This window comes from Alligator mississippiensis, chromosome 10 (genome assembly GCF_030867095.1).
Source record: "Alligator mississippiensis isolate rAllMis1 chromosome 10, rAllMis1, whole genome shotgun sequence".
Lineage (NCBI taxonomy): Eukaryota > Metazoa > Chordata > Crocodylia > Alligatoridae > Alligator > Alligator mississippiensis.
In genome coordinates, this window is record NC_081833.1 from 16,487,633 (window position 1) to 16,504,289 (window position 16,657).

At 49.2% G+C, this 16,657-nt stretch overlaps 2 gene segments (V, D, J or C); both read right to left on the reverse strand.

The window, feature by feature from the left end:
• Positions 1-1,921: 1,921 nt before the first annotated feature.
• The window catches only part of LOC132243523 (Ig lambda chain C region-like), a 30,927-nt gene continuing 16,191 nt past the window's right edge, over positions 1,922-16,657 (reverse strand). Inside the window, 3 exon segments of the C gene segment in view lie at positions 1,922-2,516; positions 5,176-6,711; positions 14,245-14,611. Coding sequence covers positions 2,194-2,516; positions 5,176-5,473 — 621 coding nt within the window.
• On the reverse strand, positions 9,824-13,429 carry LOC132243525 (Ig lambda chain C region-like). The segment is given in 2 exon segments: positions 9,824-10,418; positions 13,089-13,429. Coding segments are annotated over 2 exon segments (591 nt in total).

Sequence of the window (16,657 nt, forward strand, 5' to 3'; positions counted from 1 at the left end):
TCACTGACTCCTTATTCTGCCACTGACACAGAGAGCAGTAGCTCCCCTGAGTGTTTAATTTGATCCAAGAAGGCCATGAGCTATGTGCTTTGCCCACCAGGGTCTTTTTCTTTGCCTCAATCCTCAGTGTGCATTGCTCAGGGACACTCTGCACATCTGTACCAGTAAAGGAAGGGTCAGGCTATTCTACATGTATTGAGCAAGATCCATTGCTTAGCACTTGTGCTTCCTCTGCACTGAGTGAATTTAAACCACCCACACAGGAGACATCTGAACATTACGCGGCCATTCTTTGGTCATCCGGTAGCTGGACTGGGGGCCAAGCCAATGGCCACCAGGAACAAAGAATAAAAGCATAGAAGGTCAGGTTTTTGGAAAGCAATAGCTGCATACAGTGCCCAAAGCCCAGTGATAAAAATCAGTGGGATCTAAGGAGCCAGTGCTCTCAGGGTCCTCGGAAATCCCACATTAAGAATAAAATATAATAGACATTCACCATCCATACAGTCTTGCTGTGCAAAGCAATAGCCTAGCTTCACGAATGCAATCATGGGGCAGTCAGAGTGAAATGCCAGCTGTGGAGGAGCAAACAAAGCTCTTGATATGGGATCGGGATGTCTACGGGCAAGCCGCAGAACATGGCAACGCTGGGAAATATTTGGATTCAGAGAAACTAGAGCCTTGAACCTGCAAGCTGACCTGTGTAGGCTGAGCCCTCAACCAGCAATCTGAACACATCAGCAGAGTCCCAGAATCTGTGTGGGGTGGTGTAGACCTGAGTGGGGCTTCTGGTGGGTGGCAGGGTCTAGGCACACGGATGACCTTGCAGGACATGAGTAAGAGAGATGAAAGACCTGGGGGTGAGGGAAGTGATTTCTACAGCATGGGATATTGTGGGGATGGATGGATTCCTGATGTTAGGAGGGAGCGCAGAGATTGCAGTCTTATTGGGAAATCCCATTCTTATCCTTAATGTGTACTTGAATTTATTCACCAGGCCTATGTAGAAAAGTTTGATTCCATTTCCTGTGTTATTTAGAGGAGTGGGGCCCTGCCGAGATAGTCGGCTGTGGGAGAAGACTTGGGGAACAGACAAATGGCCCACAGATCACAGGACGAGGAGCTCTGCTACAGTCACCTTGAAGTTATAAATGAAGAGTTAGTTGCTACAGAGAAGATAAAAGGAAGCCATCCACCCACCAAGAGCAGCACAGGGCCATCTGGATTTAGATAAGGGGGCTCATTTCCATGTTTTTATTGTAGCTTGATGGTGGCGGGTGTCACTGGATGCCAGCAAGAAGCAGTGCTCAGTGAAATAGGTGGGCGATAGGTGTAAGAGGGCTGTTTGTGTTGATACGGCTCCATTGACGGGGAGGTCAGGCTGCACTGGAAGGGAGCATAGTCTCTCTTGTGCAGAGAACTGGCCAGAGCACTAAGACAACACGTGAAAGAAGGGCTGCTTCACCCCTGTAAATGCAGGGTAACTGTGACTTCACTATGGCCCCCTATTAGTCTGTGTGCCAACAGCTTAGCCGCTCCGACCAAGTATTTCCAAGGTGGTTCCAGTCTACGCAGCCATTAGAAACTGTGTAATATCCTATTCCTTGTCCCAAGTGCTGCAGTTGGGTGGGTTTATCAATTAGGAAAAACACAGGGAAGAGTTTTAGGAAGTAAACAGAGCTACGTCTAGCACCCGGAACGTGAGGCTCCGTCCCCTATCCGTTAGAAACAAAGGCGTGTTGCTAACAGACTCCTAAAACGTTCTCCACCAACTCATACGTGACACCAGAGGAACTATGTCCAGTATTTGGCAAAAGACAAAAACAACAATAGCGTATAATGTCCATCTTTAACTGCAAGGCCACGAAAAAGAGAATTTATACGAGCATGGAAAGGGGCGGGGAAATGTATACAGACACAGTGAGAGTTGAATGTTTCTGATTTATTAATATACCAAGGCTGCATGAGAGACTAAAACAGGAATGGCATGTGCAGGGAATGCAGAGAGGTGAGGCTAGGGGATGGATACGTGGGAACAATGACAGGGATTGGCTAAGATCTCCACATGAAATAAGAAATACAGTTGCTGGAAATCAACATTAGGGAGATACTACAGAAGGATCCCAACTCCTCAGGGATCCCAGCTCTCTACTGACTGGGACAGGATCTGGCCGAGCCCTCCGGGGCTGCGGGCTAAGAGCACTCCGATCTCTTCAGGGTCTTCTCGATGCTCTTCCCGTCGTGCGTCACCTGACAGGTGTAGGTCTCGTGGCTCTTCCAGTCGGAGGCGCTCAGCGACAGGTAGCTGCTGGCCATGTACTTGTTGTCGCTCTGTTTGGCTGGCTTGGTGGTCTCCACTCCACTGGACATGGTGGTGCCATCAGCTTTCCAGGTGACCTGGACCGGGCTGGGGTAAAAGCTGTCCATCAGACACACCAGCGTGGCCTTGCTCTTGCTGCTGACCTCTTCTGAGGAGGGGGGGAAGAGGTGGACGGTAGGAGAGGCCTTCGGCTGTCCTGCAAGGGAACAAGGGGGTTCAGCATTAGGTAAAGTGCAATGCTAAAGCGGATTGAGAAACAGAACAAGTTACCAGACCACACGAGAAAGAGCCTGAGCAGAGCTGGATCTATTTCTGATCCGTGTGGCGCATCCAGCGCCATTAATCACAGTCTGGGACCAAGCCAATCTTGTATGATGGCAGGGTATCATGAGGAGGCTGCAGATGCTCCTGGGTACCACTCTGGACTGGGACCGAGCTGTGAGACCGGGGCTTGCTGGGCATCAGGGCAATCAGGTGCTGTTTCTGCCTCTAGCCTGGGCCTCCTTTTTGCCCTTGGCCAAAAGGTGAGCAGGATGAGATGTGTCTACAGATCATTTCACAATTAACCCTGTCCACATGGATGCATGGAAGAGGAAGTGACTTCTCTAACCACAACCTCAGTTTCTGCTCAGTGACTTCAGAGGAAAGCTTGCCTTGGTAAAGACTGCGGAGGATTGGCAGGATCAGGGAACATGTTCCCAGATTTAACCCTGCACCCTCAGCTCTCTCCTCTTTTTATGTCTCTCTCCCCTATTCCCCTCCTTGATCCCTTTCTTAATCACTACATGCTTGATTCTGTATTTCCCATGGCATTACTAATGCCTATCACCCTCAGAGAGCTGGAGGCTGTGAGAAGTACAGTGTTACCCTTAAGGGAAAAAACAATCCCAGTAAATTGAGTCAAAATAGAGTTCATTGCCCGTGTGCACTGAACTCCCAGTGAGAGACACTCACAAACCAAAGGGCAGCGGGAGCTTGTTCTGCCGGCATCTCTGTTTAGAACCTGCAAGGAATCTTCAGCCTGTCTGGATTAGACAATATTAGGGCCATTCATTTGGGAAAGTGGCTTAAAGCCCAGGTTGACCTTTTGGCGTTTCAAGAACGCACTCAGGGCCCTGAAGCAATGTCAGCGGTCTCACAGAGATGTGGAGAACCTGTTTTTCAAATAGAATATTACATTCACTGCAATTGTGGGGAATGGAGGGGATAGGAGGGGACATCAATGTCTAGATATTTATAAGCTTTTGTGGGAAAAAAAAAGCAGTCTTTCTATAGAAGTGTAACAGTCAGCTTTAGGAACCTTCCTATGAAAATCCCTACCAAGGATAAATTACCGATTTTACGAGGTGGGTAATATTTTACTGAAGCATTAGCATTGTTAAGTAACTTCTCTGAGACTTTTTGCTAACCGTTAACTCTAGCACCTATGACCCGGTGAAGGAGTCAACTTCTACAATGCCCCGCTTCTTATTTCTGTGGCTGAATAGTTCGTCTCCCCTGCTCTGAGCTCCTCAGACCCGCAGCGGAGTCATTCAGCGTGTGCAGACTGGCTGGCCAGGACCCGCTGCCTGGGACCCCACACTTCAGCAGCACAATTACTGCAGCCTCTTCCCTACTGAGTCTGTCTGCAGATTGCCCCTACCCTAGCCCTGACCAAGACGCTCAGTATTTCCAAGGTGCGGGGAATTCCTCAGCACTCTCAAAAGATCAGGTCTGGGCTGTACTGCACAGCTGAACTCCCTGGCATCTACAGTCCTTCAACATAGTCTGGGATGGATTAATGTCAAGAAGGACACCGTTCAGGACAGTTACAGTGTTAAGAGAAAGTCGAAGTCAGAGTCACCCTACTGTCACCAGGAGACCTACATGGATGAAACCCCTGAAGAACAGACCCCATGTTTTCTAAAGGGAATCAAATCTTATGAACAGGTATAAATAGGCCAGATTGCAAAACAGTCCTTCCCTTTCATTTCTTTTCATTTGAAATTTTTGTATTCAGCCAAGAGGATATTTGCACTGAGAAAATTTGCCTTTCTTGATATTTTTTGGTCCATATATCTATCTACTGCCTCCCTGAAATAAATAGACAACACAAACATGATTTCCACCCTCACCCCCTTTTTACTCCCTCAAATTGTCAGGATACATTTTTATCAGTTGAGAACATGACTTTTGTTATAGGGGAAAGTCAGCATTTAGTGTAGAAAACTTTCTGCTGAACATTGAGATTACAAGATTGTTTTTGTTTCCCTCAAAACTTCCAACCGAAAGAAAGGTGCATTTGCTGAGAAACTCTAATTTACGAGCCTTCCTTCAAATGACCCATGACAAATTTCACATAAAGTGACTACGGCTGGATTATGCTTGTTATTGAATTAGATTGGCAGGGATTGTGCCCCCATCTAATGGGAGGCTTGGATGAGATTTCAGGGATGATGATGGAGCCCTGTCTCTTTAGAGCAACTGAGAAAGTGGCTCTTGAGTTGTCTCAGGTACTAAGCAAATCCTGGTGCCATTGGGAAATGTCTACTACTTGACAAGAACATCTAGGGGAAAATATTCAGGGTCTCATTTTAGGTCCTTAAAATTGAGTCCTGGTGCCTGAATCAGGATTCATTTCATGGACAAATACCAGAAATTATTGCGTGTGAACAGAAAATCCAGCATGCCCTATGAACATCCTGCTCTAACTTCCCAAGGGTCAAACATTTTTTGCAGTCCGGTGTTAAGATTTGCACATGAAGGCAGAGGAGAGCCAAGGCCAGAGAGAAGAGAGAGAAACACAGAAAAATAGCATAAAAATCTCACAATAAGGTGGTAGAGAAGGAATGGCTGAGAGTAATTCAGGGACTCACCGAGGACGGTCAGCTGGGTTCCTCCTCCGAAGGCACCCCACAGTGACACGTGGCTGTACAAAAACCAGTCCTGGCTGGATAGCAGCAAGGGGGCACTGCAGTGGCCACTGCCACAGCATGCATGTGTTGAAACCTGGATCAGGGTAGTTTCTAGTGTCTTCCGCCAGGGTGTCATCTGCCGATCCTTGTGGAGAAGCTCACAGGAGAAGAGGCGGACTAATGATCCACTTGGGAGTGAAACAAGGGATCGTTCCTTGGGAGAAGACATCCAGGGCTTGCTGGTGGCCTTAGCACACATCCAGTGTAAGAGAGAAGATGCTGGCCTCGCATATGGGGCACTGGATTGAGACCCGAGTTAATTTGTGGGTCTTCCATGGATTTCCTTAGTATCCTTGTACTAGCGGCATAAGTTCACTGTGCCTCTGCTCCACGATTGTACCACAGCAACAATACTCACCTACCTCCACCTGCGTGAGCTGCTCCCATGCTCCAGGAGTAGAGGTCATTGATGAATACAGCAGGACGCAGCAGCCTTGCAGCTGTTCCCACATGGAGACCCGCCACCATTGTATCCCCTGCACGCACACAGCCTGTGGGCCTCCCTGCCATGCCAGGTGCCTACATATGCTTGTATGGCTGGAGTCACGGGCACGCTGCGCTGTGTAGCCGAGCCAGTCTGCCTGTACGGTCCTTTACTGCCTGTGTCTCAGTTAGGCCTCTGCTGGGAGTGGTAGGTGATAGTTGTCTCTGGGGGGCTGAGGCTCTCCCCATTGAGAGCAGCACCGCGATAGACCAAACTCAACCCAGTGGATGTCTAGTGGATGTAGCCAGAGTAGGATGAGGCCCAGTGGCTGTCAGTACAGGAAGCATTCAATACTGTACTTAATGTAGATGAAAATCAGCCTTCTAAATCATCAGACTTACATATCTGGGAATATTAACCTTATGAAAGAGAAGTCATGTAAACAGGATCTCATCCCCCACCACAAACATAAAGAAAAATGCCAGCGAAGATGAAAACCCAGGCCTAGTATGCCAGGACATGTGTGGGCACACAGAGTTTGATCAAAGTAATGTTTTGCTCTGGCTTGCTGGAGAAAATGTACCATGTCTGCTACCGGTGTCATTGATCAGCTTAGGCCTCCCCTCATTCGGCGGCCTGCCTTACCTGAACTGCAGCGTCTGCAAGTCAAGGAGGACAAAGTGGTCCCTCAAAGTCACCAGGAACAGACCGCCTGTCAGGAGGTGCGTTGTGACGCCTTGTGTTCCCGTTAGGGTGAAGTGTGTGGCAGAGGAGGGGACGTCTCCAGGGTGGAGATCTCAATGGAGCTGAGTCGGGTCCTCGGTGGAGCAGTTAGTTGCTGCCCAAGGCCCATGTGCTATGACACCAGTCACACTCCATCTGGGCCCTGGCACTGGATCCGATGCCGGTGAGGCTGGCAAGTCACTCTGGAAGCCAAGAGCCCATCAGGATGGTCAGGACTGTTGGTGCTCGATTATCATCCCGGTGGCCCGTATGTGGAAATGCTGCAGACCCTGTAGGTATCAATCAAATGCAGTGGTGATGTTAATATGCAGCATGTCTGTTCAGCCAGCATCCAGGATGCAGGAGATGGGAAGATCTTCCTCCACTGTGTTTGCCAGCAGCATTTAGGAGTTAGACTGCTGCCATTCTGGAGAAGCAGTGAACATGCATTTCCCACTCCCTTTCAGTGCTGGCTCTCGAGCTCTCTGTGAGCAGAGCTGACGTGACATGCCCACAGCTCCTGTGCTCTCCCCACCTTCTCGGTCAGATTAGCAGAGCATCTCTGCTGCCTGGAGCCCAGCGAGGCCTGGACATGCGAGAAGCCAGCCAGCAAAGCCATGCCCAGTAAACAGGCAGGAGATGAGCTTGGTCCTGCTCAGCTGTTTCTTTATGAATTAAGCCTGAGCACCGGACCATCTCCCCAGTATAAATAGGAACTTCCCTTAAGAGCCCCTGGCCTCTCCTGTCCCAGCTGCGAATTGTAAGAGGTTAATTTATTTACCAGAGGCAAGAGCTGAGGCCCAAGATCAGGTGTTGCTGATGGGGCTGGGTTGTGTCCTGACTGATGTCACAGGCGAAGCGCCCACAAGTTCAGCGGTGCGTGGGCAGCTCCTGATTGTGTTACCTGGGCACAGCAGGCCAGGCCTGGATGCTGCTTGCCCGGAGCACTGACAAAGCATCCCCTGGGCCCAGTGAACAGGAGTTTGGAGCTTCATCATCCTCAGGAGCCTGCTAGGTGGTAGAAGACTGAACCGAGTTTGAGGGCTTAGATCTGAATGCCCAGCTCTGTCAGGGGCATTGCTTAGGCATTCGGTACCCCTCTTTGGGGCTGAATAGTACGCCGCATTCCCAGTAGCTGGGTCAGAGGTCTTTGCTAGTTCCCAGCTGGACAATATGAAGCAGCAGGGAGAAATGTACCTCATGCTCTGGCTGCCTTGGAGCCCCACTGGGCAGAGCTGATGGCACGCTTGTGTGGCGCGCGCACACTCTCCAAGGCTCATGCCCAGGGTGAATAGCACCTCTTGCTGAGCAGAGCTTAGCACTGGCTGGAGCACTCACCACCTGGGCCAGGTGATGTGCAACCCCATGCTGACAAGCAGAGCCTGTCCATTTGCTCAGAGCAAAGGTGTAAGCATCACAGCTGGATCCCTGGGCAGCAGGGGCAGTGCCCAGGGCCAGGCCGGCTGCTGCAGGTTCCCCGGTCACTGACTCCTTATTATGCCACTGACACAGAGAGCAGTAGCTCCCCTGAGTGTTTAATTTGATCCAAGAAGGCCATGAGCTATGTGCTTTGCCCACCAGGGTCTTTTTCTTTGCCTCAATCCTCAGTGTGCATTGCTCAGGGACACTCTGCACATCTGTACCAGTAAAGGAAGGGTCAGGCTATTCTACATGTATTGAGCAAGATCCATTGCTTAGCACCTGTGCTTCCTCTGCACTGAGTGAATTTAAACCACCCACACAGGAGACATCTGAACATTACGCGGCCATTCTTTGGTCATCCGGTAGCTGGACTGGGGGCCAAGCCAATGGCCACCAGGAACAAAGAATAAAAGCATAGAAGGTCAGGTTTTTGGAAAGCAATAGCTGCATACAGTGCCCAAAGCCCAGTGATAAAAATCAGTGGGATCTAAGGAGCCAGTGCTCTCAGGGTCCTCGGAAATCCCACATTAAGAATAAAATATAATAGACATTCACCATCCATACAGTCTTGCTGTGCAAAGCAATAGCCTAGCTTCACGAATGCAATCATGGGGCAGTCAGAGTGAAATGCCAGCTGTGGAGGAGCAAACAAAGCTCTTGATATGGGATCGGGATGTCTACGGGCAAGCCGCAGAACATGGCAACGCTGGGAAATATTTGGATTCAGAGAAACTAGAGCCTTGAACCTGCAAGCTGACCTGTGTAGGCTGAGCCCTCAACCAGCAATCTGAACACATCAGCAGAGTCCCAGAATCTGTGTGGGGTGGTGTAGACCTGAGTGGGGCTTCTGGTGGGTGGCAGGGTCTAGGCACACGGATGACCTTGCAGGACATGAGTAAGAGAGATGAAAGACCTGGGGGTGAGGGAAGTGATTTCTACAGCGTGGGATATTGTGGGGATGGATGGATTCCTGATGTTAGGAGGGAGCGCAGAGATTGCAGTCTTATTGGGAAATCCCATTCTTATCCTTAATGTGTACTTGAATTTATTCACCAGGCCTATGTAGAAAAGTTTGATTCCATTTCCTGTGCTATTTAGAGGAGTGGGGCCCTGCCGAGATAGTCGGCTGTGGGAGAAGACTTGGGGAACAGACAAATGGCCCACAGATCACAGGACGAGGAGCTCTGCTACAGTCACCTTGAAGTTATAAATGAAGAGTTAGTTGCTACAGAGAAGATAAAAGGAAGCCATCCACCCACCAAGAACAGCACAGGGCCATCTGGATTTAGATAAGGGGGCTCATTTCCATGTTTTTATTGTAGCTTGATGGTGGCGGGTGTCACTGGATGCCAGCAAGAAGCAGTGCTCAGTGAAATAGGTGGGCGATAGGTGTAAGAGGGCTGTTTGTGTTGATACGGCTCCATTGACGGGGAGGTAAGGCTGCACTGGAAGGGAGCATAGTCTCTCTTGTGCAGAGAACTGGCCAGAGCACTAAGACAACACGTGAAAGAAGGGCTGCTTCACCCCTGTAAATGCAGGGTAACTGTGACTTCACTATGGCCCCCTATTAGTCTGTGTGCCAACAGCTTAGCCACTCCGACCAAGTATTAACAAGGTGGTTCCAGTCTACGCAGTCATTAGAAACTGTGTAATATCCTATTCCTTGTCCCAAGTGCTGCAGTTGGGTGGGTTTATCAATTAGGAAAAACACAGGGAAGAGTTTTAGGAAGTAAACAGAGCTACGTCTAGCACCCGGAACGTGAGGCTCCGTCCCCTATCCGTTAGAAACAAAGGCGTGTTGCTAACAGACTCCTAAAACGTTCTCCACCAACTCATACGTGACACCAGAGGAACTATGTCCAGTATTTGGCAAAAGACAAAAACAACAATAGCGTATAATGTCCATCTTTAACTGCAAGGCCATGAAAAAGAGAATTTATACGAGCATGGAAAGGGGCGGGGAAATGTATACAGACACAGTGAGAGTTGAATGTTTCTGATTTATTAATATACCAAGGCTGCATGAGAGACTAAAACAGGAATGGCATGTGCAGGGAATGCAGAGAGGTGAGGCTGGGGGATGGATACGTGGGAACAATGACAGGGATTGGCTAAGATCTCCACATGAAATAAGAAATACAGTTGCTGGAAATCAACATTAGGGAGATACTACAGAAGGATCCCAACTCCTCAGGGATCCCAGCTCTCTACTGACTGGGACAGGATCTGGCCGAGCCCTCCGGGGCTGCGGGCTAAGAGCACTCCGATCTCTTCAGGGTCTTCTCGATGCTCTTCCCGTCGTGCGTCACCTGACAGGTGTAGGTCTCGTGGCTCTTCCAGTCGGAGGCGCTCAGCGACAGGTAGCTGCTGGCCATGTACTTGTTGTCGCTCTGTTTGGCTGGCTTGGTGGTCTCCACTCCACTGGTGATGGTGGTGCCATCAGCTTTCCAGGTGACCTGGACCGGGCTGGGGTAAAAGCTGTCCATCAGACACACCAGCGTGGCCTTGCTCTTGCTGCTGACCTCTTCTGAGGAGGGGGGGAAGAGGTGGACGGTAGGAGAGGCCTTCGGCTGTCCTGCAAGGGAACAAGGGGGTTCAGCATTAGGTAAAGTGCAATGCTAAAGCGGATTGAGAAACAGAACAAGTTACCAGACCGCACGAGAAAGAGCCTGAGCAGAGCTGGATCTATTTCTGATCCGTGTGGCGCATCCAGCGCCATTAATCACAGTCTGGGACCAAGCCAATCTTGTATGATGGCAGGGTATCATGAGGAGGCTGCAGATGCTCCTGGGTACCACTCTGGACTGGGACCGAGCTGTGAGACCGGGGCTTGCTGGGCATCAGGGCAATCAGGTGCTGTTTCTGCCTCTAGCCTGGGCCTCCTTTTTGCCCTTGGCCAAAAGGTGAGCAGGATGAGATGTGTCTACAGATCATTTCACAATTAACCCTGTCCACATGGATGCATGGAAGAGGAAGTGACTTCTCTAACCACAACCTCAGTTTCTGCTCAGTGACTTCAGAGGAAAGCTTGCCTTGGTAAAGACTGCGGAGGATTGGCAGGATCAGGGAACATGTTCCCAGATTTAACCCTGCACCCTCAGCTCTCTCCTCTTTTTATGTCTCTCTCCCCTATTCCCCTCCTTGATCCCTTTCTTAATCACTACATGCTTGATTCTGTATTTCCCATGGCATTACTAATGCCTATCACCCTCAGAGAGCTGGAGGCTGTGAGAAGTACAGTGTTACCCTTAAGGGAAAAAACAATCCCAGTAAATTGAGTCAAAATAGAGTTCATTGCCCGTGTGCACTGAACTCCCAGTGAGAGACACTCACAAACCAAAGGGCAGCGGGAGCTTGTTCTGCCGGCATCTCTGTTTAGAACCTGCAAGGAATCTTCAGCCTGTCTGGATTAGACAATATTAGGGCCATTCATTTGGGAAAGTGGCTTAAAGCCCAGGTTGACCTTTTGGCGTTTCAAGAACGCACTCAGGGCCCTGAAGCAATGTCAGCGGTCTCACAGAGATGTGGAGAACCTGTTTTTCAAATAGAATATTACATTCACTGCAATTGTGGGGAATGGAGGGGATAGGAGGGGACATCAATGTCTAGATATTTATAAGCTTTTGTGGGAAAAAAAAAGCAGTCTTTCTATAGAAGTGTAACAGTCAGCTTTAGGAACCTTCCTATGAAAATCCCTACCAAGGATAAATTACCGATTTTACGAGGTGGGTAATATTTTACTGAAGCATTAGCATTGTTAAGTAACTTCTCTGAGACTTTTTGCTAACCGTTAACTCTAGCACCTATGACCCGGTGAAGGAGTCAACTTCTACAATGCCCCGCTTCTTATTTCTGTGGCTGAATAGTTCGTCTCCCACCCCTTCCCCCTGCTCTGAGCTCCTCAGACCCGCAGCGGAGTCATTCAGCGTGTGCAGACTGGCTGGCCAGGACCCGCTGCCTGGGACCCCACACTTCAGCAGCACAATTACTGCAGCCTCTTCCCTACTGAGTCTGTCTGCAGATTGCCCCTACCCTAGCCCTGACCAAGACGCTCAGTATTTCCAAGGTGCGGGGAATTCCTCAGCACTCTCAAAAGATCAGGTCTGGGCTGTACTGCACAGCTGAACTCCCTGGCATCTACAGTCCTTCAACATAGTCTGGGATGGATTAATGTCAAGAAGGACACCGTTCAGGACAGTTACAGTGTTAAGAGAAAGTCGAAGTCAGAGTCACCCTACTGTCACCAGGAGACCTACATGGATGAAACCCCTGAAGAACAGACCCCATGTTTTCTAAAGGGAATCAAATCTTATGAACAGGTATAAATAGGCCAGATTGCAAAACAGTCCTTCCCTTTCATTTCTTTTCATTTGAAATTTTTGTATTCAGCCAAGAGGATATTTGCACTGAGAAAATTTGCCTTTCTTGATATTTTTTGGTCCATATATCTATCTACTGCCTCCCTGAAATAAATAGACAACACAAACATGATTTCCACCCTCACCCCCTTTTTACTCCCTCAAATTGTCAGGATACATTTTTATCAGTTGAGAACATGACTTTTGTTATAGGGGAAAGTCAGCATTTAGTGTAGAAAACTTTCTGCTGAACATTGAGATTACAAGATTGTTTTTGTTTCCCTCAAAACTTCCAACCGAAAGAAAGGTGCATTTGCTGAGAAACTCTAATTTACGAGCCTTCCTTCAAATGACCCATGACAAATTTCACATAAAGTGACTACGGCTGGATTATGCTTGTTATTGAATTAGATTGGCAGGGATTGTGCCCCCATCTAATGGGAGGCTTGGATGAGATTTCAGGGATGATGATGGAGCCCTGTCTCTTTACAGCAACTGAGAAAGTGGCTCTTGAGTTGTCTCAGGTACTAAGCAAATCCTGGTGCCATTGGGAAATGTCTACTACTTGACAAGAACATCTAGGGGAAAATATTCAGGGTCTCATTTTAGGTCCTTAAAATTGAGTCCTGGTGCCTGAATCAGGATTCATTTCATGGACAAATACCAGAAATTATTGCGTGTGAACAGAAAATCCAGCATGCCCTATGAACATCCTGCTCTAACTTCCCAAGGGTCAAACATTTTTTACAGTCCGGTGTTAAGATTTGCACATGAAGGCAGAGGAGAGCCAAGGCCAGAGAGAAGAGAGAGAAACACAGAAAAATAGCATAAAAATCTCACAATAAGGTGGTAGAGAAGGAATGGCTGAGAGTAATTCAGGGACTCACCGAGGACGGTCAGCTGGGTTCCTCCTCCGAAGACAACCCACAGTGACACATGGCTGTACAAAAACCAGTCCTGGCTGGATAGCAGCAAGGGGGCACTGCAGTGGCCACTGCCACAGCATGCATGTGTTGAAACCTGGATCAGGGTAGTTTCTAGTGTCTTCCGCCAGGGTGTCATCTGCCGATCCTTGTGGAGAAGCTCACAGGAGAAGAGGCGGACTAATGATCCACTTGGGAGTGAAACAAGGGATCGTTCCTTGGGAGAAGACATCCAGGGCTTGCTGGTGGCCTTAGCACACTTCCAGTGTAAGAAAGAAGATGCCGGTCCCACATTTAAGGCACTAGACTGAGACCTGAGTTAATTCTTGTGTCTTCCACAGATTTCCTTAGTGACCATGTGCTAGTGGTATAAATTCACTCTTCCTCTGCTCCACAATTGTACCATAGTGACAATACTCACCTACCTCCACCTGCGTGAGCTGCTCCCATGCTCCAGGAGTAGAGGTCATTGATGAATACAGTAGGACACAGCAGCCTTGCAGCTGTTCCCACATGGAGACCCGCCACCATTGTATCCCCTGCACGCACACAGCCTGTGGGCCTCCCTGCCATGCCAGGTGCCTACATATGCTTGTATGGCTGGAGTCACGGGCACGCTGCGCTGTGTAGCCGAGCCAGTCTGCCTGTACGGTCCTTTACTGCCTGTGTCTCAGTTAGGCCTCTGCTGGGAGTGGTAGGTGATAGTTGTCTCTGGGGGGCTGAGTCTCTCCCCATTGAGAGCAGCACCGCGATAGACCAAGCTCAACCCAGTGGATGTCTAGTGGATGTAGCCAGACTAGAATGAGGCCCAGTGGCTGTCAATATAGAAAGCATTCAATACTGTACTTAATGTAGATGAAAATCAACCTTATTAACCACCACAGCTCATGCCTCTGGAAATATTAGCCTTATTAAAGACATGTCAGGTAAACATAATCTCCCAAACCCACCAAATATGTCATCAAAGACAAAGAGCCCAGTCTAGCATGCCAGAAGCAGTGTGTGCAAAGAGTTCCATCAAACTAATGTGTTTCCCTAGCTGCCTGGAGAAGATGTTCCATTTGCAGTGCCCATGTCATTGAAAAGCTTAGGCCTCCCCTCATTCAGTGGTCTGTCTTACCTGAACTGCAGTGTCTGCAAGTCAAGGAGGACAAAGTGGTCCCTCAAAGTCACCAGGAACAGACCGCCTGTCAGGAGGTGCGTTGTGATGCCTTGTGTTCCCGTTAGGGTGAAGTGTGTGGCAGAGGAGGGGACGTCTCCAGGGTGGAGATCTCAATGGAGCTGAGTTGGGTCCTCGGTGGAGCAGTTAGTTGCTGCCCAAGGCCCATGTGCTATGACACCAGTCACACTCCATCTGGGCCCTGGCACTGGATCTGATGCCGGTGAGGCTGGCAAGTCACTCTGGAAGCCAAGAGCCCATCAGGATGGTCAGGACTGTTGGTGCTCGATTATCATCCCGGTGGTCCATATCAGAATACGCCATAGACCTGGTAGGTGCCAAAAAAAATGCAGTGGTGATATTAATATGCAGCATGTCTGTTCAGTATGCAGGAGATGGGAACATCTTCCTCCAGGTGGTCTGCCAGCAGCATTTAGGAATTAGCCTGCTGCCATCCTGGAGAGCCACTGAATATGCATTTCCCACTCCCTTTCAGTGCTCACTCTCAAGCTCTGTCAGCAGAGCAGAGCTGACATGACATGCCCACAACTCCTGTGCTCTCCCCACCTTCTCTTTCAGATTAGCAGAGCATCTCTGCTGCCTGGAGCCCAGCAAGGCCTGGACATGCGAGAAGCCAGCCAGCAAAACCATCCCCAGTAAATAGGCAGGATATGAGCTTGGCTCGGCTCAGCTGTTTCTTTATGAATTAAGCCTGAGCACTGGACCATCTCCCCAGTATAAACAGGCACTTCCCTTAAGAGCCACTGTCCTGTCCTGTCCCAGCATTGAATTGTAAGAGGTCAATTTATTTATTGGGGGCAAGAGCTGAAGCCGAAGATCAGGTGTTGTTGACAGGGCTGGATAGTGTCCTGATTGATGCCACAGGTGAAGCGCGCACAAGTTCAGCGGTGCGTGGGTAGTTCCTAATTGAGTTACCTGGGCACAGCAGGCCAGGCCTGGATGCTCCCTGCCCCGAGCACTGACAAAGCATCCCCTTGGCCCAGTCAGCAGGAACTTGGGACTTTGTCATCCTCAGGCCTGGGCTAGGGGGTAGGAGGCTGAACTGCGTACAAAGGCTCAGATCTAAATACCCTGGTCTTTCACAGGCATCATGTAGGCTTTTATTACCTGTCTTTGGGGCTCTAGGATGACACTTTTCCATTTGCAGGGGCAGAGGTCTTTGCCAGTTCCCAACTGAGAGAAGAATATGAAGCAGCAGGGAGAAATTTACCTCGTGCTCATGCAGCCTTTCAGTCTCACTGGGCATAACTGGTGGCATGTGTGCAGCACACAGACAATCTGCAAGTCTAATGGACGGGGTAAATTTTACCTGTTGCTGAGCAGTGCTTTACACTGGTTGCAAGCACTCACCACCTTGGGCAGGTGCCGCACAACTGCACACTGACAAGTGGAGCTTGTCCATTTGCTCAGAGCAGAGGTGTAACCATCACAAACCTCGTGCTTTGGGTATCAGGGGCAGTGGCTGATGCCAGGTCTGCTGCATCTGGTTCCCTGGTCGCTGACCCCTTCTTGTAACACTGACTCAGAGAGCAGTAAGTCTCCTCAGTGTTTAACTTGATCCAAGATAGGCAAAAAGGCTTTGCCCAACAGGGTCTTTGCCTCATTCCTCAGTGTGCATTACTTATGGACAATGTGCACACCTGTCCCAGTAAAAGAAGGCCAGAGCATTTTAAAAGTGTATTGGGCAGGATCCATTGCCTTGCACTTATGCTGCCTCTGGATTTAATTTACCCACCTGCTCAGGAGACATCTGAGCAGTATGGGGGCTGTCATTTGGTCATCCCATGGTAGCATCGGGGCCAAGCCAATGGCCGTTAGGAGCAAAGAATAAAAACATGGAGGGTAATGTTTTTGAAAATGGTTAGGTATGTCCAAAGTCCTATGAAAAAAATCAGTGGAATCCAAGCAGCCAATGCTTTCATGATCTTTGCAAGTCCCATCCCACATTAAGAATAAAAAAATAATAGATGTGATTCACCATCCATATATTCATGTTGTGCAAAGCAATAGAATGGGCTCACCAGTACAGTCATGGGGCAGTCAGAGTGAAATGCCAGCTGAGGAGGAGCAAACAAGGTTTTTTATATGGGATGGGGAGGCCTATGGGCAAGCCTCAGAACATGGCAACACTGGGAAATATTTGGATGCAGAGAAACTAGAGCCCTGAACTTGCAAGCTGACCTGTGTAGGCTGAACCCTAAACCTGCAATCTGAATGGATCAGCTGACTCCCAGAATCTGTGTGTGGGGTGGTGTAGACCTGAGTGGGGCTTCTGGTGGGTGGCAGGGTCTAGGCACACGGATGACTCTGTAGGATGTAGGTAATACAGTAGAAGGAACTGGGGGTGAAAAGT